The 25,074-nt window shown below is 47.3% G+C and overlaps 1 protein-coding gene across 1 annotated transcript in view; it reads left to right on the top strand.

The window, feature by feature from the left end:
* Nucleotides 1-22,845, top strand: part of SNX30 (sorting nexin family member 30) — a 119,440-nt gene extending 96,595 nt beyond the window's left edge. Inside the window, exons 8-9 of the mRNA XM_003312216.5 lie at nucleotides 11,862-12,014; nucleotides 16,639-22,845. Coding sequence (XP_003312264.2) covers nucleotides 11,862-12,014; nucleotides 16,639-16,698 — 213 coding nt within the window. The 3' untranslated portion in view covers nucleotides 16,699-22,845. The remainder of the gene's footprint in view (nucleotides 1-11,861; nucleotides 12,015-16,638) is intronic.
* Nucleotides 22,846-25,074: the final 2,229 nt, after the last annotated feature.

Below are 25,074 nucleotides of genomic sequence, written 5' to 3'. Positions count from 1 at the left end.
AGGCTGTGCATCAGTTATATGCAAATACTACATGATTTTATGTAAGGGACTTGAACATTCACAGATTTTGATATCTCAGAAGTCCTGGAACCGATCCCCACCCCACCCCACCAGATAGCGAGGCGACAACTGTGTGTGTGTATATGTGCATGTATGTATAAAATCTCATTGATTCCATACCACAACCATGAGGTTTAGGTACCATTATTATCCCCATTTGAGAGATGAGCAAACCAAGGCCCACTGTCACACAGCTAGCACTGGTAGAGCTAGGATGGTACCCTGCAGTTTGACTTTAGAATTTTGCTACCTACCATTCCATCACTCTGTCTCTTTTTGGTTTGTAAGTGGAAGGTGTATTTGTTTTCAAAGAGAGGGGTAAGAGTGAGGAACGTTAGTAAGATAATAGCAGGGACTTGCATTTCAGGGAAATGGTTTGACATCAGAGCTGCTGGGGATTTCCTCCTTTGCCATGGTTCCTGCTGCTGCCGCCATGCCAAGACATACCGGGAAAGGAACCAGCTTTGGAATTTGAAACCCACACCTCAGAAATGACACACCTTGGCTTTGTGTAGTGTCTTTAATGTTAATTGCATCACAGGATCACTGCAGTGGTCATCTGAGGCCCAGGGGGAAGGCATTGTTCTTTCCCCGTTTCATGGGTGAGGAAATGAGGCACAAAGGAGCTGGACAAATTGCCCAGCCTCTTTGATGCCGAGTGGCTCTCCATCCTGTGCATGTTTGTTGTGTTGATTCCAGCAGCATCACCCCTAGTGATCTACACCAGAGCGTAAAGGCTGCATGTATCTATGGAAAGGCAGATGATGAGGACTGGAACTGTAGTCACTGGCCCAGCGTATGCAGCTGGCACCCTCCCTCTGGTTCCTCCTGCCACAGGCTGTCAGCCTTCTTCCATCCTATGTGTCTGTCACAAGGGAGGCGACAACAGAAATGCAGAGCCATGTGCACACAGCTGCCCTCTGCCTGCCTATGGCCGGCCCCACTGACGAGTTCTGAGCTGGCCTGTGATCTTCTGGAACATGGTGCCATCTACTGAAGCCATGTCTCAGTCTCATTTAAAGGGATGACATAGGATGATTTATTTGTGTATATTTTTAAAGTTTCCTTTCAACAAAGGGATTTAAAGGGATGACATAGGATGATTTGTTTGTATACATTTTAAAGGTTTGCATTTAGCCCGCAAATGTAAAGATAGAAGTCATTCACAGAAAACAAATAACTGCATGATTTGACTTCTATGTGGAATCTAACAAAGTTGAAGTCATAGAAACAGAGAGTAGAACGGTGGTTGCCAGGACTCAGGATGGGGAAATCGTGGTCAAAAGGTACAAACTTTCAGTTACAAGGTGAACAAAATCCTGGGGCTTCCATGCATAATGTGGGTGGTGATGGATGTGTTCATTAATTCGATTGTGATCATCACTACACAGTGTGTACATGTATCAAATCATCACGTCATACGCCTGGAATGTATGTAATTTTATGTGTCAGTTGAATATTTAAGGAAAAATAGAAGTCACTTTTTCTGGCTAGGGAGGGAAGGAGAACCAACAAGTTCTGCCACTGGCCTAGTTTGGAAACCGAGGATCCTGCATTTTAAAGACGTCATGTATGTAGTTCTGTAAATAGCATCTGTACAAGCTCAGCACTGAATACGAGCTTTCTCAGAGGCTGATGCTGTCATTTAATATGTTCAGCCCTATACAGGACACATTCCTTTCCAAAGCCAGGAGCTGAAGGTTTGGAATAATAGGCTGAGTTAAGTCTTAACCCTGCCTGGCTTGCTGGCTGCTGGAAGCACACACCAGGCTTGGAGCAGTCTCGAGCAGAGGGAGACGCTGGTTTTGTGCCCTCAGACCCCCACAGCTGCCTGCCAGGGCTCCTGGCCTCACATTCCTGCGGGTCTGGGTGATTCCTGTCCACTCCCCGTGCTGTGGAAATCTTTGGCTGCTGCTGTTGTCCGCCTTCCTGGACACTATTTACCCACATGGCTCATCCTCTCGGCCACAGGAATTCTTACCAGAGGCTAAGGGTTTCCCCCAGTCCATGAAAATGACTAGTCAGTCCTGAACACACATCTGCGTTCTCTTAGCACACCGTGGCCAGGCCATCTTCACCTTCCCTCTTCCTGGTGGGATGTTGAGCCATGCCACATTCACTTTGCTGCTTATTTAGCAATTGTGATTTTTAAAGACAAAATAGACTGTCCTGGTGGTGTGCCAGTGAATGTAATGTAACAGTGGCAGCAGCAGAAATCCTTTGCTGCCTTTGGGTCTGGGGCAGCAGCTGCGTTGGTGGGCAGAGGAGGGTGCAGTTGGCAGCCTGTCCAAGTCCAGCACGGTTGGAGCACAGGATTTAGAATGGGATGGCCCTGGGTTCAAACCCCAGCTGCGCCCTAGCTTGCACTGATCCGCTCCTCAGCCTTTGTGGGCCTCAGTTGCCTCCCACACATGAGTGTTGTGATGCCATAAAGTGCTCGGCGTAGTGTCTGACGTAGTGACAGATGCTCCGTTGGAGGAGTCTCCCGTGTCCACACTGGCTGCAGTAGGAATGTGGGTGGAGAACTTTGTTTTCTGAGTTTGCTGTCATGTATTTTAAGAAGTCCCTTTTCTGACCACAGTGTTTTAGACATTGTTTCCTATGTCCTCAAGCTTCCCCTGCCTCCCTAGCCCTCTACACACCTGTCCTCCCCGACAGCCCATCAGGAGGTTTGGTGGATGCTGAGGAAATGAGCAACTTAAGGTTTTGCTGTGCTTTGCCTGATGTGGTTGTGAGCTCATGAAGCCAGAGCTGCTGTTGATGAGATTTTTTTTTTTAAAAAGCCAGGGAATTCGGAAGTGGGTTAGGGCTGATTCTATCCCAGGGCCTCGGCTAGGTCTTTTGGGAACTGATGGTGGGAGCGAGGTAGCTCAGGGGACTGTCGCAGGAGTGCCGGGGAGGAAAGGTCCCCTGGTATGGGCATGGTCAGCAGAAGATCCGAGGGAGTCTGGGGGCTTACCTCGTTATCAGGTGAAACCTTGAAAAACTTGCGCTGGATAAGGAGGGAAAGTTGATTTTTGTGGAGTCATGGAGTGGCATCAAAATCTGATCACTTTTTTGTAACCCAGGGGAAGGAAGTGGCCTCATGTCTCCACAACCTTCCCTGTGAATTTCAACGTGGGGTGATCCTCTTAGGGGAGTCCTAGGACGTCTTGTGGGGAAAGAGCACGTGCTGAGGGCAGAGGATGCGGAGGCCTCTGGAGCTGGGGAAGAATGGTGGTGTCCTAGAATGCAAAGTTTTGCATTGTGGTTGGGCTGAGGCTGGAGAAAGCTCAACAGACACTGAGGTGGTGATTCCCAGGCAGATGGAGCTTTGGATTCTGGAGACTTGGCCTTCTCCATGTTAATTGTGAGGTTGGAGAAGCGACATGCACTTACTTAGCAGGGGCTGGCTGCCTTCTCCTGGACCTGTTGGGCCGCAGCCTGGTGTACACCTTAGAATCTAACCCGCCATGGAAGGTGGGGGGCATCAGAGCTCTTACAGAAGATAAGGAGAAGCTGAGGAATTAGATTTTAAATGGCACTGGGAGCATCCGCACCTTCGAATGACAGTGAGGGTAACAGAGAGGGAGCTCTTGCCTTTTCCTGTCTTCTGCGTTGGACTCTTTTCAGTGCTAATACACTTGGTATAACTAGCTCCAAAAAGAACAAAGAAGGGATGCCAGGGAGAAGGCTTCACAGAATTCCTAGTTATCTTCAAAAAGTAAATAAAAAAAGCAGGTGCTGTTTTAGGCCCTGACCCACGGGTAGCCTCATCCTGGGTGGGTGCCAGCTGAAGAAGTTTAAACGGGTGGTGTCGGAGTGCAGATGAGGAGAGATGGGCCCTGTGGAGGGGACCTGGGGTGTCGGTGTTGGGGGGCTGGCCTGTGGTGTGTGTGGGGGGTGGGTGTGTGGTGTGTGTATGGGGAGGGCACGTGGCATGTAGGGAGGGCGTGTGGTGTGTGTGGGGTATGTGGTGTGTGGGGGCAGGTGTGGTGTTTTAGGGGAGCGTGGGTGTGGAGGGGAGTGGGGCGTTGGTGTGGGAAGTGTGGAGGTGTGTCGTGTGGAGGTGACTGGGATGGAAAGGTGCACAGAGCTGTTCCCCCTCTGGTTGAGAGAAGAGCAGAGGGAAAGTGGAAATTGGGCTCTCTGGACAAACCTCTTGAAGGCTGTAGACCTTGGACAGCTCTTAGAACCACCAAGATAGTGAGTGTTCTAGAATGGGAAAGACGTGGTGGGTAGTGAAGTGAGAATCCCAATTGTAAACTGGCAGCAGGGAGACTTCTACATACGGAGCTAATGCAGACCGGAGAGTGGGGCCTCGTGTCTGTTGTTTCCAGACCCTTCTGGCAAGTGAGGACCCTCACCATGGGGCAGAAGACCAGGTGCCTCCAGCCAGAGCAGGCAGAACTCCCCCATCCCCTCAGCTGACTTAAGTCCCACCGCAGCCACCCTCTGCCAGTGCGGTGGTTTCCATGTGACAGATGGGGGCCCGGGGTCAGGGGAAGCGTGGAACTTAAGTGCCAAAGTCAACAAATGGTGGAGCCGGTATGGAGTCCAAGTGCATCTGGCTCCAAAACTGGTGCCTTTCCCCAGGGCGCGGGCCCCAGCAGCTGTGCTCCCTGAGGGGACGCCCTGCCTTTCCCGAGGCAGGCACGGAGAGTGCGTGTGGCCTTCCCTGGGGCTTCACTCTCGTGTCATTGCACAGGCAAGCTCGAGGATCTCTTGCTGTCAGCCGCTCTGCTCCTCATCTCATGCCCTCACCTCTCCCTCCCTCACTCCCCACTGACCATTCTCTGAAGTTTGTTTTTATCTATAATTAAAAAAGCATTCATTCAGAGAGCCACTGACTTTCTGTTTGCCCAATTCCATGGCCTCTTTTCAAACTTGACCCTGTATCAGTGTTTTCTTACCTGTTTTCACCTCACAGCTCAAATAGACACTGAAAACGCAGTTGCTGGAAGCTGGAGGTGACCAGCCTGGGGGCTCTGGCTTCCCAGAGGGCAGAGGACCAATCTCTCTGCCACTCACACATTGCCAGTTAGGGAGCCCTGTCCCCTGCTCACTCAGCAGCGTGTGGCTGTCACTGGTCCTGGAGCCTGTCCTACAGCAGCCACGAGCTCCCCTTTCCTCCACACTTTGGGATTATATCTGTCTTGTGTAGTCTTTGGAGATTTTCCTAACCTACTATCATCATGAGAGCAGATAATGTAACATCTCCAACCCAGCTCCAAGAAGGAGACTTAGGTTGAGATTTCTGTTCTAGGGCCTGGAAATGCGTGGCACATGGAAGGAGCTCAGTAATGCATGCATGCATGCATGCATCCATCCATCCATCCATCCATCCATCCATCCATCCATCCATCTATTTATTTATTTATGAGACCGAGTCTTGCTCTGTTGCCAGGCTGGAGTGCAGTGGCTCAATCTCGGCTCACTGAGTAATGCATTTTTAAATGAATGTTGAGTGAATTTAAGTTACTGTCCTGTTCCCCAGCACACAGAAATGCACAGTCCCATCCACGTGACTCTTCTGTCATTGCACTAACAACCTATATTCTGTAATGGAAATTCTCATGAGAGATTGGGAACCAAGGTGAAAAATGCAATTTTGTCACCTCTGTATAAATTTTTATCTTTTGAGGTCTTATCTGGTGATATTTTTCCTTGGTGTCATGATAAGCAACACCCAACCATTAGCAGTGCTGTGCCATGTCAACATCCTTCAGACGCATGGTAGCACAACCGTAACAATACCTCAGTCACGAAAATTAAAACATTGAGATAAGAGGAAATGCTGAGGGTGGTGGCCCACACCTGTTATTATCTCAGCACTCTGGGAGGCCAAGACGGGAAGATCGCCTGAGCTCAGGAGTTCGAGACCAGCCTGGGCAAGGTAGGAAGACCTCGCCTCTACTCCAGATAAAAATATTAGCTGGGTATGATGGTGTGCATCTGTAGTTACAGCTACTCGGGAGGCTGAGGCAGGAGGATCGCTTGAACTTGGGAGATTGAGGCTACAGTGAGCTGTGATTGCACCACTGCACTCCAGCCTGGGCAACAGAGCAAGACCTGTCTCAAAAATAAATAAAAAATAAAAGTAAAAAGAATGCTTAGTGTTACTGGTCAGTGAATTGATAGTTACAAAGACACTATCCAAAAAATCAAAGGTGGAAGAATACATGCCTGAGCATGAGTTGCCAGCGCTCCCGTTCTTCAAGTTGGGGAACTTCACAAGCTGGTCACAGACAGCTCACCCCAGTTCCTCTTATTTTTTTATTTTTAATCCTTCCATCCTCTTCTAACTCCTACCACCCCTGGGCTTCTCTGGCTCTGTTCTCTCTGATTCACCACCTCCTCTTTCTGTGCCCGCCTTTCCGCCTTCCCGAGTGACTTTTGCTGAGTCCTTTATTAACCCTACACATGCTGGCTTCTCTCTGAGTTCAAACCTTGGGCCCTGCCTCCCTCAGCCCCACCTTTCCCTCCATATATTTAAACAAGATTATACTGTGGTAAAATATACAGAATATAAAATTTGCCATCTTAACCATTTAAAAGTGTACAGCTTAGTCATGTTAAGCACATTTACATTGTTGTGCAATCGATATCTGAAACTCTTTTCATCTTGCAGAACTGAAACTCTGACCCATTAAACAACTCTCCATTCCCCCTCCTGCCAGCCTCTAGAAACCCCTGTTCTACTTTCTGTCTCTATGACTTTGACCATTCTAGATACCTCGTATCTAGAATAATATAATATTTATCCTGTGACTGGCTTATTTCACTCAGTGTAATGTCCTTGGTTTATCCATGTTGTAATGTGTTAGAATTCCCTTCCTTTTTGAGGCTGAATAATATCCCATATATATGGGACATACACACACATACATACATACACATACATATACATACCACATTTTGTTTATCCATTCATCAGTGGACATCTGTGTTGCTTTCATCTTTGGGCTACTGTGAATAATGCTGCTATAAACATGTGTATACAAGTATCTCTGAGACCCTGCTTTCAATTTCTTTGGATATGTACTCAGAAGTGGAATCCAGCAGGATCATATAGTAGTTCTATTTTAAAATTTTTGAGGAATCTCCATACTGTTTTCCATAGCAGCTATACTGTTTTACAATCCACCAACAATGTACAAGGGTTCTAGTTTCCCTATGTTCTTACCAACGCTTATTTATTTTTTTGAGACTGAGTCTTTCTCTGTCGCCCAGGCTAGAGTGCAGTGGCGTGATCTTGGCTCACTGCAATCTCCGCCTCCCGGAGACCAGCCAGGCTGGTCTCGAACTCCTGACCTCAGGTGATCCACTTGCCTTGGCCTCCTGAAGTGCTGGGATTACAGGTGTGAGCCGCTGCACCTGGCCTATTTTCTGTTTTTGTTATTTTTTTTAATAGTAGCCATCCTGATGAGTGTGAGGTGCTACCTCACTGTGGCTTTGATTAGCATTTCACTAGTGATTATGATGTTGAGCATCTTTTCATGTCCTTGTTGACTGTTTATCTTCTTTATTTTTATTTTTTTGAGATGGAGTCTCGCTCTGTCGCCAGGCTGGAGTGCAGTGGCGTGATCTCGGCTCACTGCAACCTCCACCTCCCTGGATCAAGCAATTCTCCTGCCTCAGCCTCCTAAGTAGTTGGGACTACAGGAGCACACCACTATGCCCAGCTAATTTTATTGTATTTTCAGTACAGACAGGGTTTCACCATGTTGGCCAGGGTGGTCTCGATCTCTTGACCTTGTGATCTGCCCGCCTCAGGCTCCCAAAGTGCTGGGATTACAGGCGTGAGCCACTGCGCCCAGCTGACTGTTTATCTTCTTTGGAGATACGTTTAAGTCCTTTGCTCATTTTTAAATTTGGTTGTGTATTCTTTTCCATAAGCCTTTATAAAAGAGCTGTGTTTGGTTTTCTTGTTATCTCACCCCGCTTTGTGGAGGGAGGCATCACTCTTCCCCTGGCTGCAACTCCCTCCTTTCTCTGATCTGTGGACCTGTCCTTCATTCTGAGCCTTTGGTGGCATTAGTGCCACCCTAGTCATCCAGACTAGAAACTTCAGGCTTCTCTCGGACTCCCTGTATTTTATTTCTCATGGGCAGCCAGTTGCCAAATCTGTCAGTTCTGTCTCCACCAGGTTGGTTTACTCCATCCTCTCCCTTCTGGTGTTAGAGCCACAACTCCAGTTCCAGGATGCCCAGTGCAATCTCATGCTAATATGTAGTTTGGAGATGATTCATCTCTGGTGTCTAATGAAATCTCAGGGTGGAGTAGCATTGGCAAAGGGTGGCATAAAGTTTGGGAGAACATATAATAATATAGTTTGTATTTGGAAGACGAAAACCTGTTTTATAACACATGGAATAAAGCTTGAGGAGCTGTGCAAGGGATAGATTATCTTTTGTGAACAGCAAATTACAATATTGATACTGATATGAGCTAACAAATGTTTATTGAGCACTTACTATATGCCAGGCACAAGTGTGTCACAGGTGTGTAATGACTCTCTGGAACCAGTGTTGCAGGGGTAAGAAGAATTTACCAAGACAATTATAGGTAAAGAAAAACAGATTTATTAGAAAAAGTAGGAAAATACATTGCAAGAGTGCAACAGGCAGATCAGCAAGAAGGGAGCTGACTGCCCGGAAACAAAGGCTTGCTGGGGATTTCATAGAATGGTGCTCGTGCTGTGTACTGAAGAGGGCTTCGTGCAGTGCTGATAACTCCAAGGTCACAGTGAGCAAACTTGCATTTTTCTATTAACTGAGGGTCTGGTGATAGCTGGGTGCAGGAAGATGGTGTTATTAATATTTGTGCAGGAAGGCTATGTGTCCTGGACCATGAAGAAAAGCAGAAGTATAGCTTAATCTGCCTTCTCTTCTTGCTTTCCCTTGGTCCTGCCAGCCCAACTCCCCCTTCCTTATTAGGATGCTATAAAGCACTTAACACATATTAGCCTGTCTGGCCTCATGACAGCCTAGTGAGGCGGAGGATATTATTAGCCAGACAGAGAAGCTGAGGCCAGGTCCCAGGCCACACACCTGGTAAGTGGCAGGTGGGGTGTGCAAGCTAAGCTCTGGAAGTTTGGTTCTAGAGCTGTCCACTGCAGCTGGAGGAAGTGTGGGGCTTTTTCTGTTCTCCAAGAGTGGGCATGAGTTAACTGGGCCTCAGGAAACCAGGACTTTGGGACGAGCCTCAGGTTCCTCATCCCCTGCCACCCTCTGCCAATCTTGCGAGCTGCAGTTCCCTCTCCGTGCCGCTGTGGGCCCTGTGGCCTGTGCACAATTCCTGCGGTGGGTCCTGGTGTCTTCTCTCCTCTGTCCCTTGCGTGTACTGCCACTCTGGAGTGCCTTCCAAGTGGTCAAACATCTCACATCTGTCATCTTTAAAGAGCCGCCTCAGTGCTGTTTCCTCCATGAGGCCCGATCTTCCCAGGTTGGCCGCCCCCTCCATCCTCCTCAGCGTGCTTATCACGGGGGCTGCAGGGGAAGCGACAACACTTACGATATCTTGCCTCAGTGTCTAGGCATGTTCCTGTTTCTTCCCAACTAGACTGTAGGTTACGGGAGACAAGATTTGTCTGTTGAGACCCAAGCACTTTTGTATTCCTCAGTGCCAAGCACAGAATGTGTTGTGAAACTGAGAAGCCAAATATTTCCCAGACCGAGGCTCAGGCAGTCCTAAAACCCACAGCCGTGGTTTAGACCCTGATTTTTCTGGGTCAGTCAGAGTTCCCATCTCCAGAACACACCTGGGAATCTTTAAACCTGGGAATCTTTCCTCTGTAAACAGTCCTGATTCAGAGACCCTGGCTGCCCTCCTCTCCACGTGTCCTGGTGAGGTTCTCTTTCCAGGGCTTTCCATTTTCTCCTCACAGCAGAAGTTTCGTTAAGCAAACAGGAAGTTGCTCATAGGCACCCTCACCCCAATGCAAGTGTGAGCAGTGGCCAGGAGACGGGTAAGGGAACTGGCCTGTGCCTGTGGGGAGGTGAGGCCAGCCAGAGACGCTGGCTCGCTGGGCATCTTTCCATTGAGGCTGATTCCTGGAGTGACTCTGGAGAGGCAAGACTGGGATACTCTGGTTTTTATTTCAGTTTTTCCTGAGGTAACCAATAGTAATGGGTGGTCTTGGGAGGAGGCAAAAGAGACTTAAATCATGGCATCAGAAGAAAAAGTCAGTCTCTGACCTGGTATGGTGGCTCACACCTGTAATTCCAGTGCTTTGGGGGACCGAGGTGGGAGGATCACTGGAGGCCAGGAGTTCGAGACCAGCCTGGACAACATAGCGCCACCACATCCTACTTATTGTAGAGATGGGGGTCTTACTATGTTGCCCAGGCTGGTCTCAAATTCCTGACCTCCAGTGATCTTCTGCCTTGGCCTCCCAAAGTGCTGGGAGGCATGAACCACTGCACTCAGCCCAGTATTTTTTTTTCCCTCTTCCAGAAGCTTATGTGCTTTGAAGAAGGCCTCTTTCACCATCTTAACAGAAAAATTCCTTGCTTTTAAATTTCCAGAGTGTCTAGTTATCTCTGTCTCCAGCTCATCCTGGTTTCACCCATGTCTAGTTCCCGTGTCAGGCACATTCAAATTCACTTGCCTTGGCTGTGTCTCTTCCCTGACTCCTGTGTTCTACAACCATCTCCACGTGGTCTGTGGAGAAGATGGCTGAGTACCCTGAAGGTGTCCAGCTCCCTCAGGCCTGTCTTTCTCATTGGCATCATTCTGGGTCAGCTCCTTGTCCACGAGGCTTGGGTATAAACCTCCCCGATTGGTGGAAGTGGACTCCCAGTGGTGAGCCATGGCTTGGAGACAGTTTGGTTCATGGGCCCCAGCACACCAAACATAAAAGGCCTCACTTATGGTTGGGATACATTTGGCAGGTCGGGGGTTTGACCTGGCTTTGGGCATGTCGGCTCCCTGGCCACCATCAGGGCTCAGTGAAGTGCTTGAGTTAGGAGAGAGAAGCCAGCTTTGGGAAGCGCTGCAGCCACAAAGCCCAAACTCCAGCTGCACAGGATGGTGAAATTCACCAAAGCAAAGTGAAAGTTGTGAAACTTCAAGTGACATAGTTCCCTTTTGAGAAAGTCTTCTAAACCTCTTTAAGGAAAACTTGAGATAGCCTGCTGTATATTTCTTCTTTGAATTTCAAATTTTTTTGACATGCATAAGTAACTTTCCTCCTGTTTTCTCAGACTTCTCTAACTCTCCATTTAAAAGTATCTGCTATTGGGAAAAGCATAAACAAGCCTCCAGTTTATTTATAATGTGGGGTTCAGAGGAGGCAGCTGACCAGTAGTTGTCTTATTTCAATTCTCTGATTAATGAGGAAAGGCATCATCAAATGTCACAGCAATGGAATAGTTCATGTCATCTGGGAGAACCTACCTCTTTTCTAGTTCCAATATGGGACACAGGAGAATAGCAGGGCAATACAAATGCTGTATATTTGCAAAGTCTGCACACACTTTCAAGTGTGGATGAGTAAATCCTAAAAGTAACCAAAGACATATGAGTCTGAATTGCAATGTTTCTTCTTCCTGTGTGTAAATGGGGGTGTTTCCCCCACGAGTCTCTGTTGTGTTTGGATGGGTTTGAAGATCTGGGTTAGGAGAGCCCCTTTTCAGAGCTCCTCCTTAGACCTGAATACCCAAGGTTTTGCTTTCAAATAAATGCCTCCAGAGGAGGGAGCGTGTTGATAGCATTTTAATGTAGGGCTTTGGCCTTTGACAAATGTGTGCTCAGAGGAGCTCAAGGCAAGAGATGCCAGTTTTGTGTGCAGGGCACCCATGTGTGCCTCCCTTTTCCAGGTGCCGGCGGACGTCGAGAAATGTCAGGATCGGATGGAGTGTTTCAATGCTGACCTGAAAGCTGACATGGAGAGGTGGCAGAACAACAAGAGGCAGGACTTCCGGCAGCTACTCATGGGGATGGCTGACAAGAACATCCAGTATTATGAGAAGGTAATGAGCGTGCCCAACAAGACTGGTTTCTAATGGCCAGAACCTTTCACATGGGCCTACCAGAAATCCAGAAGCTGGGAATCCTGCTAGTCTCATCTCCTTCCCTTATTTTAGCTGCTTAGTCTTGGCTCCTGCTTCATGCCCTTGCCCAGCCATGTGGCTGCAGTGCTGGGTTTGGCAGCAGAGTGGGTGCTCACAGGGGTTTGCCTTGCACAGGGGTTTGCCTTGCACATGCTGCTGGGGAAGCAGCCCGTTGGTCTTCCATGCTCTCTGGGCCTGGCACTGGTTGCTTCCCAGAGCCAGTCAGACCTTCAGCACAGTGATGCTGCCACCGAATGGAGGCTTTGGGGTTACTTTACTCTGTGTTGGGGTTCTGTACACAGGGTCCCTTCAGTTTGGTTGTGCAATGAACCCCTTTGGTCATCTGGTGAAGCCTATAGACCCCTCACCAAAATACTGTGCATTTGTTTTTTAAATAGACTTCAAAATATTGATTTTAAATACGTAAAATAAAGGGATGTAGGATTACAAAGGAAAGCAATTCTATTAAAAAGTTTTACTCATGGATCCCCTTGACCAGGTTAAGCAGCGCACGCACGCGCGCGCACGTACACACACACACACACACACACACCCCACTACCACCACCACACCCCACACACACACTACACACACACCACACCCCCCCACAGTACACACACACCACACACCCCCCATACTACATGCACACCACACACCCCCTACACATACACCCCACATACACACCCCACACACAACCCCCCCACACACGACACCCACACACCTCACACAACCCTCACACACAACCCACACACACACCATACACACACCACACACACATAGAGATGACTCTTATCAGGCTACAGCCCAGTCCCCTCAATCAAGGTTTGCTTGATTTGTATGTCCAGCAAACCAGTGCGAGGCCAGGTGCAGTGGCTCATGCCCGTAATCCCAGCACTTGAAGAGTCCGAGGTGGGAGGATCACTTGAGCCCAGTTCAAGACCAGCCTAGGCAATGTAGTGGGACTGTTGTTACAAAAGATACAAAATGAGCCAGGTGTGGTGGCATGTGCCTATAGTTCCAGCTACTCGGGAGGCTGTGGCAGGAGGATGGCTTGAGCCAGGAGTTCAGGGCTACAGTGAGTCATGATTGTGCACTACTGCACTCCAACCTGGGTAACAGAGTTTTTTGACCCTGTCACGCCATATATATATATGTGTATGCACACACACACACATACACACACACACGTATACACACATATATATACACACATACATACACACATGAATGTGTGTGTGTGTGTGTGTATGTATGTATGTATGTGTATATATATATATTGCGATAGGGTCAAAAACTCTGTTACCCAGGTTGGAGTGCAGTAGCGCAGTCTGTTACCCAGAGTTCCTTTCTTCTGTAACTCCCACACCTTCCCTCTGCTGTTCAGCGGCCTTCCTACTACTACAAAACCAACTATGTCAAATGTCTCTGTCGCTCCCTTTGGTAATTAATCCCAGCGTTCCTCAAGTCCTGGTCCCAGGAGGACCCAACCCTGGTCTTAAGTACGTGTTTATCTGTCTTCCCACTATATCACAGGCAGGGCCACTGTCTTGGGGCCTGGTATTGCTTCTATACATATTTAACAAATGCTTTTTGTGCACTTGCTGTGTGCAAGGGGCAGTGTGTACCAAATTGATAAACAGCAGGATTCCTGCCCTGTGGAGGGTATGTGTTCATCAAAGGAGCCCACAGCTTCAGAGTGAGATAAGGAAAAGAACGGGAAACTGGGGGAGAAAATACCAGGGGGCATAATGCAGACTAAGGGTGGGAGGGGCAAGTGGAGTGGTCAGGAAAGGCCAGTCTGAGGAAATGACATTTCATCCGAGTCTCAGAGACAGAGGCTTGGAAAACATATATTCCAGGTATAGGAGACAACATACGCAAAGTCCCTGGGGCAGGAAAGAGTTTGGTACATTTGAGGACCAAATAGAAAACTGGTATGGCCTTGGTTTATCATGGCTGACATACAAAGTCCATTGCAGATCTGAAGTGATGGCCTAGGGAGAGAGCAGGACCTGGAATGCCACAGACCCCAGATCATCTTCCGTATATAAGGTGGGCTTCAGAGTTTAGCTTCCTCTCTAACCTCAGAGTCACCAAGGAAGAATCAGGAAGCAATTTCACCACTCTTCTTTCTGGCTTGACCTAGGATGCCTCTCTCCTCCTCCCTCCTCAGAACTTCTCCCACCTCCTGGGAATTCCTCCCACCTCCTCAGAACTCCTCCCACCTCCTCAGAACTCCTCCTGCCTCCTCAGAATTCCTCCCACTCCTCAGAACTCCCCCACATCAGAATTCCTCCCACTTCCTCAGAATTCCTCCCACCTCCTCAGAATTCCTCCCACCTCCTCAGAACTCCTCCCACCTCCTCAGAACTCCTCCCACCTCCTCAGAACTCCTCCTCCCTCCTCAGAATTCTTCCTGCCTCCTCAGAACTCCTCCCACCTCCTCAGAACTCCTCCTGCCTCCTCAGAATTCCTCCTGCCTCCTCAGAACTCCTCCCACCTCCTCAGAATTCCTCCTCTCTCCTCAGAACTCCTCCTCCTTCCTCAGAATTCCTTCTCCCTCCTCAGAACTCCTCCCCCCTCCTCAGAATTCCATCTCCCTCCTCAGAACTCCTCCCCCCTCCTCAGAATTCCTTCTCCTTCCTCAGAACTCCTCCCACCTCCTCAGAACTCCTCCCCCTCCTCAGAATTCCTCCCACCTCCTCAGAATTCTTCCTCCCTCCTCAGAACTATTCCCACCTCCTCAGAATTCCTTCTCCCTCCTCAGAACTCCTCCCGCCTCCTCAGAACTCCCCCCCCCTCGGAACTCCTCCTACCTCAGGATTCCTTCTCAGGATTCCTCCTCCCTCCTCACAACTCCTGCCTCCTCAGGATTCCTCCTCCCTCATCAGAACTCCTGCCTCCTCAGGATTTTTCCTCCCTCCTCACAACTCCTGCCTCCTCAGGATTCCTCCTCCCTCCTCAGAACTCCTGCCTCCTCAGGATTCCTCCTCCCTCCTCAGAACTCCTCCCACCTCCTCAGGATTCCTCCTCCCTCCTCAGAAATCCTCCCACCTCCTCAGAATTCCTCCCACCTCCTCAGAATTCCTCCTCCCTCCTCAGAACTCTTCCCACCTCCTCAGAATTCCTCCTCCCTCCTCAGAACTCCTCCTCCTTCCTCAGAACTCCTCCTCCATCCTCAGAACTCCTCCTCCATCCTCAGAACTCCTCCTCCATCCTCAGAACTCCTCCCACCTCAGTATTCCTCCTCCCTCCTCAGAACTCCTCCTCCTTCCTCAGAACTCCTCCCGCCTCCTCAGAATTCCTCCTTCCTCCTCAGAACTCCTTTCACTTCCTCAGAATTCCTCCTGGCTCCTCAGGATTCCTCTTCAGAGCTCCTCCCACCTCCTCAGAACTCCTCCTGCCTTGTCAGAACTCCTTTCACCTTCTCACAATTTCTCCCACCTCTTCAGAACTCCCGCTCCTCACACCTCTCCCACCCCCTCAGAACTCCTCCCCACGTCTTCAGAACCTCTCCCCACCTCCCCCAAACCCCTCCTGCCTTCTCAGAACCCCTCTCCACTTCCCCAAAACTCCTCCCACCTCCTCAGAACTCCTCCCTAAATGACTCAGTACAAAGTCCTCCTCCACCCCTGGGCTGCTACTGAGAAGCCTTTTGTGATTAACTTGCCCTCTTTATGCAAGAGACTTTCCAAAGGGCGAATCATTTCTGCTCTCAGAGGACAATGCCAGAGTGTTCTGAGTTCTTGGCCTTTCACAAGGATCTGGGATGAAAAGAGGTTGGTGTAGTGGAGAGAACATCAGCGTGGGAACCATGAGCTCTACCATGGACAAGCTGTATGTCTGGGCCAGTTATTTAACCTGAGTCTTGTCTTCCCCATCCATGAAATCAGTGTGTACGTGTCGAGTAATAATTCTCCTTCATAGAGGAGCTGTGAGGACTAGTGATAACTAATGTAAAGTATGTCACCATGTTTGGACATAATAAAACTCAGTAAACACTGGCTTCCCTCTTCCATATTCCCTTTTGAGAGATTCAGGTCTGGCCCAAACAAGCAAACTTGAGGTTGGTGAGGAAGAGTGGGCTTTCCACCCGCTCCGAGTCAGGTGCCTGGCCTGCTCCAACTATGTTTTCCATCCTGCATAAGCGCCACCCACACCTGGAGCAGTGTCTCCACCCCTGCCGAGATTCTAGGGCCTCTTCAGGGGTTTCCTGCTTGGGCTTTTTTCTGCTTTTTTGAAAGGAAAAGAACTTCCTCCAGTGAATCCATTTCCATTCACTGGATCTGAGCTTTACAGACTAACATGAATGCATTTAAGCCTTGCAGAGATATTGCTGTCTTTCATAAAGATGGGGTGACGCATTCAAAACAAACACCTGTTACCTCCCCGTTTGTAATAGTTATGGATGACACATGCAGGCATCATTAGACAAAGGTAACCCAGCGGGATCGACAACGAAAGGGTAGATCAGAGCAGAATTGAAGCTGACCCGAAATCGGAAACTCAAAGCTGATACTGTGTGTGTATGTTGTCGTTCCAGTGCCTCATGGCGTGGGAGTCGATTATTCCACTTCTGCAGGAGAAACAAGAGGCCAAGTAAAGTTCTTTCTTGGGACGGAGACTCTTCTACCTACACAGGGCCTGGCACCCTATACCGGAATGTCCCTGCAGTGCCAGAGACGCAGTGCTGGGAAAACAACCACAGAAACATCTCTCCTTTGTGTATTTTTCCCTCCCCCACCTTTCACCCCACAGTGGTTTTCAATTAGTATTTATTCCATGGTGGAGTCTGTGAGGCTAGAATATCTCTCAGCAAGAGCAGCATACCTCCATGTTATGAAGGCATCTGTTCAGTGAAGCACTACGGAAATTTGAAACCAAGGGACAAGACAACCTGCAGCTGACGCTCTGACATTTCATGACAGTTTCCTCTTTAGGGACAGCTGAGTTGCCAGTTGTGGGAGAGAACCCGGGGCCTGCTTTTCAAGGATGAGGAGGAGGCAGGAACAGAAGGCAGCTGCTGCTTTCTGTGGAAACCTGGCCCCTCTGGAATTGGCCTCTGTGGGCATTGACTCGTCTTGGCCTAGGAGGCATTGGTGCCTCCCTGGCAAGTCCTTAACGTACAGTACCTGTAGCTGTGAGTGTGGCCCGCTGCCTGCTTGTGATGAGTGATACCGTCTTACTGTTTCTGTTTCACATAGGGACATTTAAATCAATGTCAATGTGCGTCCATGCTTGAGTGAGCAAGCCAGCGTCCTTGTCCTCCTGCAATGCCTTTGGGAAGCTCAGGGGAATGCTCCCCAAGCTTGTTTCTGACACTAGAATGCAACAGATTGGAAACTTTTTGTGTAAAATGAAAAAAACAAAGTGCTGTTTTTTTTTTTTTTTCTGTGAAGGTCTTCAGTGTTTTGCTTGTTCACTGTCATCAGAGCAGGGATTAGACCTGTTAGGGAATATCTATTGTCTTGAAGTCAGAGTAGCTCCCCATTGTTGAGATCAGTGGGCATATACCAAGCTCCACCCCCAGTGTCAGCTTTGTGCAATTTGCCTTTACCTCACCAAAAATACCTACTTTAATATTTCCTCCTGTGTCCTCTGAATGTCTGGGCAAGCTTTTGGTGAGAGGGCTGGTGTGTCATGTTGTTATGATACAGTCGAAATTTGTCAATGCAGTGTGAATGTTCTACATAAAGTGCTTTAACCCTTAACATTTCCTGGTCAGGAAGGAAAATCAGTACCTGGACGGGCCTCGAAAATGACAAATGCAACAGCGAGCCCTTTGTGTCCAGCTAAGCTAAAGTCTCCTCAGTGTGCAGCCAGATTCCTGGGGACTGCTGAGTGTGGTTACAGGCTGCATTTCAGACAATGACCAGGTTTACTTTTCAGATCACAAAGCAAACAGTCACCAAGGATCTGTCTTCCAACTCTTTTTTTTTTCTGCTGAAATGAAGCTACATGTCATGTTTGTGTTCTTTCATCTGTGGCTCATCCCTGTAAAACTACGAATCTGAGCCTCAAATAAGCAGTAGTTTTTTTGTTGTTTATTTTTGATGAAACAGCTGTGTTAAGGCGCTGCTTCAGATGCAAGTTCACCTGGAAATACTGGTCAGTGGGCAGCACGTCAAGGTCACTTAAGCCCACTTTTAACTGCAGGTCATCCTCGCATCGGCCAAGGCTGTGGTGCTGTTGATGCCGCAGTTGGACAGCATAGGATGGCTTGGTTCTGTTTCATTGTGTTTGACAATGTTGCAGTTTAAATGATAATGTTTAAATCAATTGGTACTTGCCTGTAGTGTTAAACCCTATTTGTGCCATTCTCAAGTCCTTTGATGTGAATTTTCAGTTTGGTACAGTTAGAAATGACTCATTGATGCGGACAGGTAAGAACAACCCATGTACCCCCGAGTGATTGCGTGCTTTATTCTACCTCTAAGCCATCGTGTTGGCGTGGGTATGGACGCCTGGGTCTGACCTGACACTGTGCTGGGAGAATCAGGATGTGTGTCTAATGGCGAGCTGACAGCCCTCTGTTGATATTTGGCAGAAGACACCAGACCAGCCCAGCAGCAAATGCTCATCTTTGGGAACATAGGAAGCTTTACCTTGGGGAAGGTATGCTTTACAAATGTCCAGTGTAATGAATGTTTGGAAAAAACTGGAGTTACAGGAAAATGAAATCTGACTATCTGCTAGTTGCCAAAACCCAGAAACATTCCTGTGTAATGGTTAGTTGGGAAAGAAGGCAGCACTTGAAAAAATTTACCAGGTTCCTCACTGGGAGATGTGGGAAGGGGCGTGGGATGCACGCGGTCACTCCCTCTCCTAGTGAGAGGCAGATGGCTGGCTCTGAAGGGAGGCAGGCACCGTGGGATTTGGGCTTGCTCTGCTTGGTCCCCATGTGATGCCCTGTGCTGTAAGATATCAGAAAGACCTGGAACAAGGCAAACTTTATGTCCTCCTGGCATGTTATTGATAACAGAGCCAGGAAGTCCAGTGTACATTACAGATTTTCTGGGAGAAATAGTCCTTCCAGAGAAAGGATTCCTTCCCAGCCTCCAGGCTGGTGTCTCATGAGGTGAGGAGGCTGGCCCAGAAGGAAGGGGACGTTAGGTGGTGAAGCAGGCTCCCCTGGGCCTCTGAGGGCCAGCAGTCCCAACCATTTGCCTCTTCGTTTTGACCAAGCACAAAAGAGATATTCCCTAGAAGTGTCACACAGAGGCTTCTGTGCCAAAGACTGCCTTGTAGAGGTCTCATCACCTCACACTTCTTGACTTCACAAAATTGTGGCCCTGAGATCAGTACTCCTCTCTTAAGTATTTATTATTATTATTATTATTTACTTTACCTCAAGCAGACAGACATAGGTTTTGAGGCTTGAATACATGGCAGTGGAATACAAGGCCCTCCCTAGCAGCCACCCCAGGCCTGGAAAGTGGGAGATTTCATTCGCCCGGGTTAAAAATCCAGAGGAAGACAGAAGAGAGGAGTCCTAGGAACTGAGCAGATTTTAGAGACGCAAATGATGTTTAAGAGAGCCTTGTGATTTGTAGCAAGCATGGGCACTGCTTTTTCTTACTAATGTGGTAGATCTACACGAACATTCTAGGCTGTTCTGCTCAGAGCGAGGAACCACTGCTCCTCAATGGGGAGGGAACATACCACCCAGCCAGGCTTAGCGTTGGGTTTTATCCTTTAATAAAAGTTTTATAATGATTCCTGTTCACCTTAAAGTGTGATTATGGAGATGATTGGCTCCATATTTCACCACGTCATTCCTTCAACTCACCAGACACCTTTCTTTAGTTGAAATAAACCGACATGACCTGGAGATCATGGTGACTGTAAGCTAAGTCTGTTTTCATGCCAGATTTCAGCCCCACCCAGAGTGTGTTCTAGATGTTGTTGATTTGAATGGTTTTCCCAGTTCACTCCACATGGGGAAGTTGAATGAATGCACACCTGCTGCTCACTTCGTGTGAGGCTGCCTTTTGTGATCAAATAACAGGAAGTTCTGCTTTAGAGGAGGGCACGATGACCATGTGGCAGTCTGCAAGTGGAATTTTGGGATGGCAGCCCGAGGAACATCCAGAGTTACTGTGTGACTTGGTCCTGCCATTGTTAGCTTTGAAATCACAGGCATTGGGCTCTGTTTTGACACCATTCATTGGACTGCGGGACAGTCATTCTTTACGTTCTCTCTTGAGCTGGTGAGAGAGGAGGAAGAGGGAAGTCAAGAGCAACCTCCAAGGCCTGTGTCAGCCTCTTCTCCTTGGGTCTTGGGGTGGGTTAGAACTGGGTTCCAGTCTGGCCAGATGGGTTGCTGGCTGCACTGAGGGTGATTCTTCTCAGAAGATGGGCTGCCTGTGGTCAGGACAGGGCACACCAGTCTGGACTCCACCTTCCCAGACACCTACTTTAAGGACCTGTGGAAACTGGGTGATCCAATTATAGGGCTGGGGCAACCCTGCTTTGGCCACCCTCATTTACAAACTTAGGTTGGGAGTTTGGGTTTCCTGTCTCACTTCCAAAAGCCTTCAAGATGGCAGCAGATGGACACACCCTCTCATTTCTTGTGTCTTGTCTGTCAGATGGCAGGAGGCCTGTATCAGTAAATTTGAGGAAAATGTTCTCTCCTGGGCCAGCCTCACAGCTTGCGTTGGGTGTGTTGGAATTGTTCTCTTCGGCCTTGTTCTGCCTTGTGATCTTTTCAATTCAGTGAATAAACCAGGAATCCATTTTTTCACCAACCCACCCTGTAGATTGTCAGCTTTTTGTTTGAGAGATGCCTGGTCTCACAGTTACATGTATCAGAGTGTGTGTAAGTTGTCTGTGTTAGAAAGGTTGGGGTGGGGGCTTTGTTGCAGGGGATTAGACTGTTCTTTCTTCATCATAATTTGAGATACATCCTGAATATGACTGTCTAACCCTTTCTGTGTGGCGGAAAAATATGTTTTCCAGGTAGTTTTTACTACTACAGAGAGTCTGTAAATAAGTGCTTTAAAAAAATAACAAACCAATAAGATATTTGTCTCCTATATAAACATTCTGTGTATTTAGCACTTGAAAATCAACAAATCCAGAATTTAAAAAAATGCCACAGACTTTTCAAAGCCCAACTCTACTTTTTTGAGAATTTGTCCGTACTTACTAATATGCCTTATTCTTCTTCACCTAGTGTTTTAAAAGTCCTGGGTAGAAAGAGTTTTAGAAATGTAATCAGTTGTTCAGCTTCAATAATATAGAGATCTAACATAGTCAGTCCTCAGGCCCCCTAAAGAAACAAGCAAGAAAGTGAGGGCCATCACTAGGGTTGGCTTTGGGGAGGGGAAAACTAAGGACTGCTTTTGCCAAATAATATTTTTGATAATGTAAGGAAACACAGGGACCACAAAACCTTTTTTTTTTTTTTAAGTGTGAAAGATTAGTGCCTTTTGGCATACTTTTGATTTTAGAGGATATAGTATCGGCATTGACAAATCACGTAGAAACAAAGAATGCTATAGATGACAACAGTATTAAATGTTACTCCTGATTCTGCAGAACAGCTTTTGAAGATACTGTGGGGTATCTTCAAGCCTCAGAGCAGCTTGTTTCAGATAGAAATTCTCTATGGGTTGAAATGCCAAAAACAGAAAACATGATGTTGACTCATGTAATTTAGTCCATTTTAGCAGAGCCTTTAGTGTTAACACCAGTGGCGAGGAGCATTGCATATTCTCTGTCAGCAGCAGCACTCCCACACCAGGTGGTTCTGGGCTCTCTGTAGGCTGGTCCTAGTAGGTGACACCCAGCAACACCCCTGTTGGACAGGATTGATTGTTCACAGTCTTAGACCAACACTTCAGTCAGAAATGTTACTGGGAGGAGGAAAGGAAAATCACTTTTTTTCCTCCATGTGGAAGTGAGGAGAGAGGAAAGTGGATTGCAAACCAAAATGTGAGTCAGTGTGATGAAGCAGTGGCTCTGTCATCTCGGCCTTTATCCAATAACAAACCAGCATCTCTTAAAGGCGCTTTTGGCCTAGACACCCCTGAGGTTTGGGTCCTGTCTGGTGGATTCCCTGTCCGTTGTATTTCTGTGTGCCTGTTCCCTTCATTGCTGTGAGTTGGGAGTGCATTGAGAGATGATGTCCATCTGATATATTCCTGTGAAATAAACTGCCAGCAAACTTTCTAACTTGTATTTTAACTGTTAAAGAAGAGATTAAAAACTTCGGCTTTGGACATGTCCACATTATGGACTGTCATTTCTTATTTTTACAAGTCATTCTTTACGTTTAAAATTTTAAAATAAAAACCTTCTGAGGTATTGATGTAGTCCACCGTGTAAATGTTACCTTCTCTCCATGCTGCCATTATGCCAAAACAAAAGCTGTGAAAAAAAAAGTGCTTGAGAGAGTGTGTTGATAAGAAAGTGATTTATTTACAGATGGAAGTCTTTGTTTCATGAAGCTACCAAACTTTAAAAAGAATGTCACCCTTTTTTTTGTTTGTTATGGAAACCAGAGATTGTAAAATGGAAAAAGAATCGTTTTTTTGTTGACGTTTTGATGCTGGCACGAGGTTTTTGTCCACTTTTTTCATATATCTGTGTATTAAAAAATTGTTGTTTACTATGGAATTAGTATTACATTTTGAGGTAAACAAAAGAATTTGTATTGCTTGATAAATATTAGCTTGTAAATTTAAAGTTTCTTTACTTCAATTAACTTAAAGGACCAATAAACCCATAAAAGATGCTTTCTTTATCTGGAGTCATGTCCTCATTTGTACCTTTTTGTAAGGCAGAAAAACATGTGTGCCTATTTTTCTGTTTTCTTATTTTCTCTTTACAAGTTTTCAGTTTGCCTGTAAGAATCAAGACATACAGAGCGACAGGAAAAAATATATATAATTGAACTATTTTTATTCTTCTTCACTTCTTTATAGGCCCAGTTTACCCTCAATTTACCCTCTTCTACATCTTCCACATCTGCACCAATCTGGGGAGATGAAGAAACTTCCTAGTGTAGTAGCCATCGTGACTGGCAGGCAGGCCGACAGCCAGCTGAGGTATTTACTACATGAAAGATTTCCTGTGTTATCCCATAGCAAAGCACAACATTATATTCTGCGTCAGGGCCAGTTGACCTGATGATGGTAATGCATTGAACTTGAGTATATTTAAAATAGTGCTCAACTTGACTTACTTTAAGACTGCAGTCATACAAAATAAGGCAGCAAGCTGAATAAGACGTGGATCATGGATCAAATCTCAGCTTTTCCACTTACTAGCTATGTGGCTTTAGGCAAGTCACACTTGGCTGAATATTTAGTATTACGATCTTTGAGATGAAAACAAGACTTCCACATGTGGTTGTCGATAGGACTAGCAATATGGTATACAAAGCACTTAAATGTCAGGCAGGTTCTCACTGTGATAGCCCCTTTCTAAAGACTTCCTAATTTAAATATTAAGGCTATTAGGATATTATCCTTAAGGATATGGCCAATTTAAATATTAAGGATAACAATCCATCATGTATGCTTTGCCAGTTTTTTTGTTTAACAGGATATTCTTTTATTTTTCTTTTGCTTTGTCACCCAGGCTGAAGTGCAGTGGCATGATCTCAGCTCACTGCAACCTCTGCCTCCCAGGCCCAAGCAGTCCCCCCGCCTCAGTCTCCCGAGTAGCTGGTGCTACAGGTGCGTGCCACCATGCCCGGCTAATTTTTTTATTTTTCGCAGAGACGGGGTTTTGCCATGTTGCCCAGGCTGGTATTGAACTCCTGAGCTCAAGCAATTCGCTTGCCTTGGCCTCTCAAAGTGCTGGGATTACAGGCATAAGCCACTGTGCCTGGCCCTGTTTTCTTTTTAACAAGATGTTGGAAATAAAATACTGAAGGACGGTCTCAGATTGAAGGCCTGAAGAATGGGGAGGAATAAATTCCAAAAGCCATGGCAAGAAGTGATAAAGGGAGGTGAAAATAGCCGATTTAAGAGATTCTTGGGGGGAGGAGAATGGACCGGAGATGACTGGAAGATTGCCAGCCTGGGATTTGGAGGTGATGCCATTAGCTAAAATTAGGAGAGAAAGACGGAATATGGAGGCTGGGTGCGGTGGCTCATTCCTGTAATCCCAGCACTTTGGGAGGCCACAGCGGGAGATCACTTGAGCCCAAGAGTTAAAGACCAGCCTGAGCAACGTAGACCCCGTCTCTACAAAAATTAAAAATCAAAAAAGATGGAATGAGCTTAGGTGGTGGGGTGTGAGAAGGAGAACTTGGTTTCGCTTTAGGTTTGAGGAAATCCAGGTGGAGATGTTGACTTGGCTGTTGGAAATGAAGTTCTGGAGTCCATGGGGGTGGACTAGATTGCATGGGAAGAGAACCAAGGACAGGACCTTGGAGGCCTCAAGAATTAAGAATACAGGCAGGGTGCAATGGCTCATACCTGTAATCCCAGCACTTTGGGAGGTCGAGGCAGGTGGATCATTTGAAGCCAGGAGTTCGAGACCAGCCTAGCCAACATGGCGAAACCTGTCTCTATCAAAAATACAAAAATTAGCCAGACATGGTGGTGCGTGCTTGTATTCCCAGCTGCTCAGGTGGCTGAGGCAGGAGAATTGCTTGAACTCTGGAGGTGGAGGTTGCAGTGAGCTGAGATTGCACCACTGCACTACAGCCTGGGCAAAAGAGTAAGACTGTCAAAAAAAAAAAAAAAAAAAAAAAAAAAAAAAAAAAGGATGCAGGGAGACAAGGAGGACTCAGGGAAAATTCTTGAGAAAAAATCGGGCCCCATAGGTGAGAATGGTGATTCTTAAATGAGGGCTTGTGAGACACCAATTGTTGAGCCCCAGTCCTAGAGTTTGACTTGGGTGAGATCCCAGAATTTTCATTTCTAACCGGTTCCCAGGTGATGCTGCTGCTGCTGGCCCAAGAACCCCTGGGTTAGAATATCTGTTAGAAGAAATGGTGACCCTGGAAAAGCTGACAAGG

This window comes from Pan troglodytes, chromosome 11, assembly GCF_028858775.2.
Source record: "Pan troglodytes isolate AG18354 chromosome 11, NHGRI_mPanTro3-v2.0_pri, whole genome shotgun sequence".
NCBI lineage: Eukaryota > Metazoa > Chordata > Mammalia > Primates > Hominidae > Pan > Pan troglodytes.
Note: the sequence above shows the minus strand (reverse complement) of the source record. Positions and strands in the feature narration are given on the sequence as shown.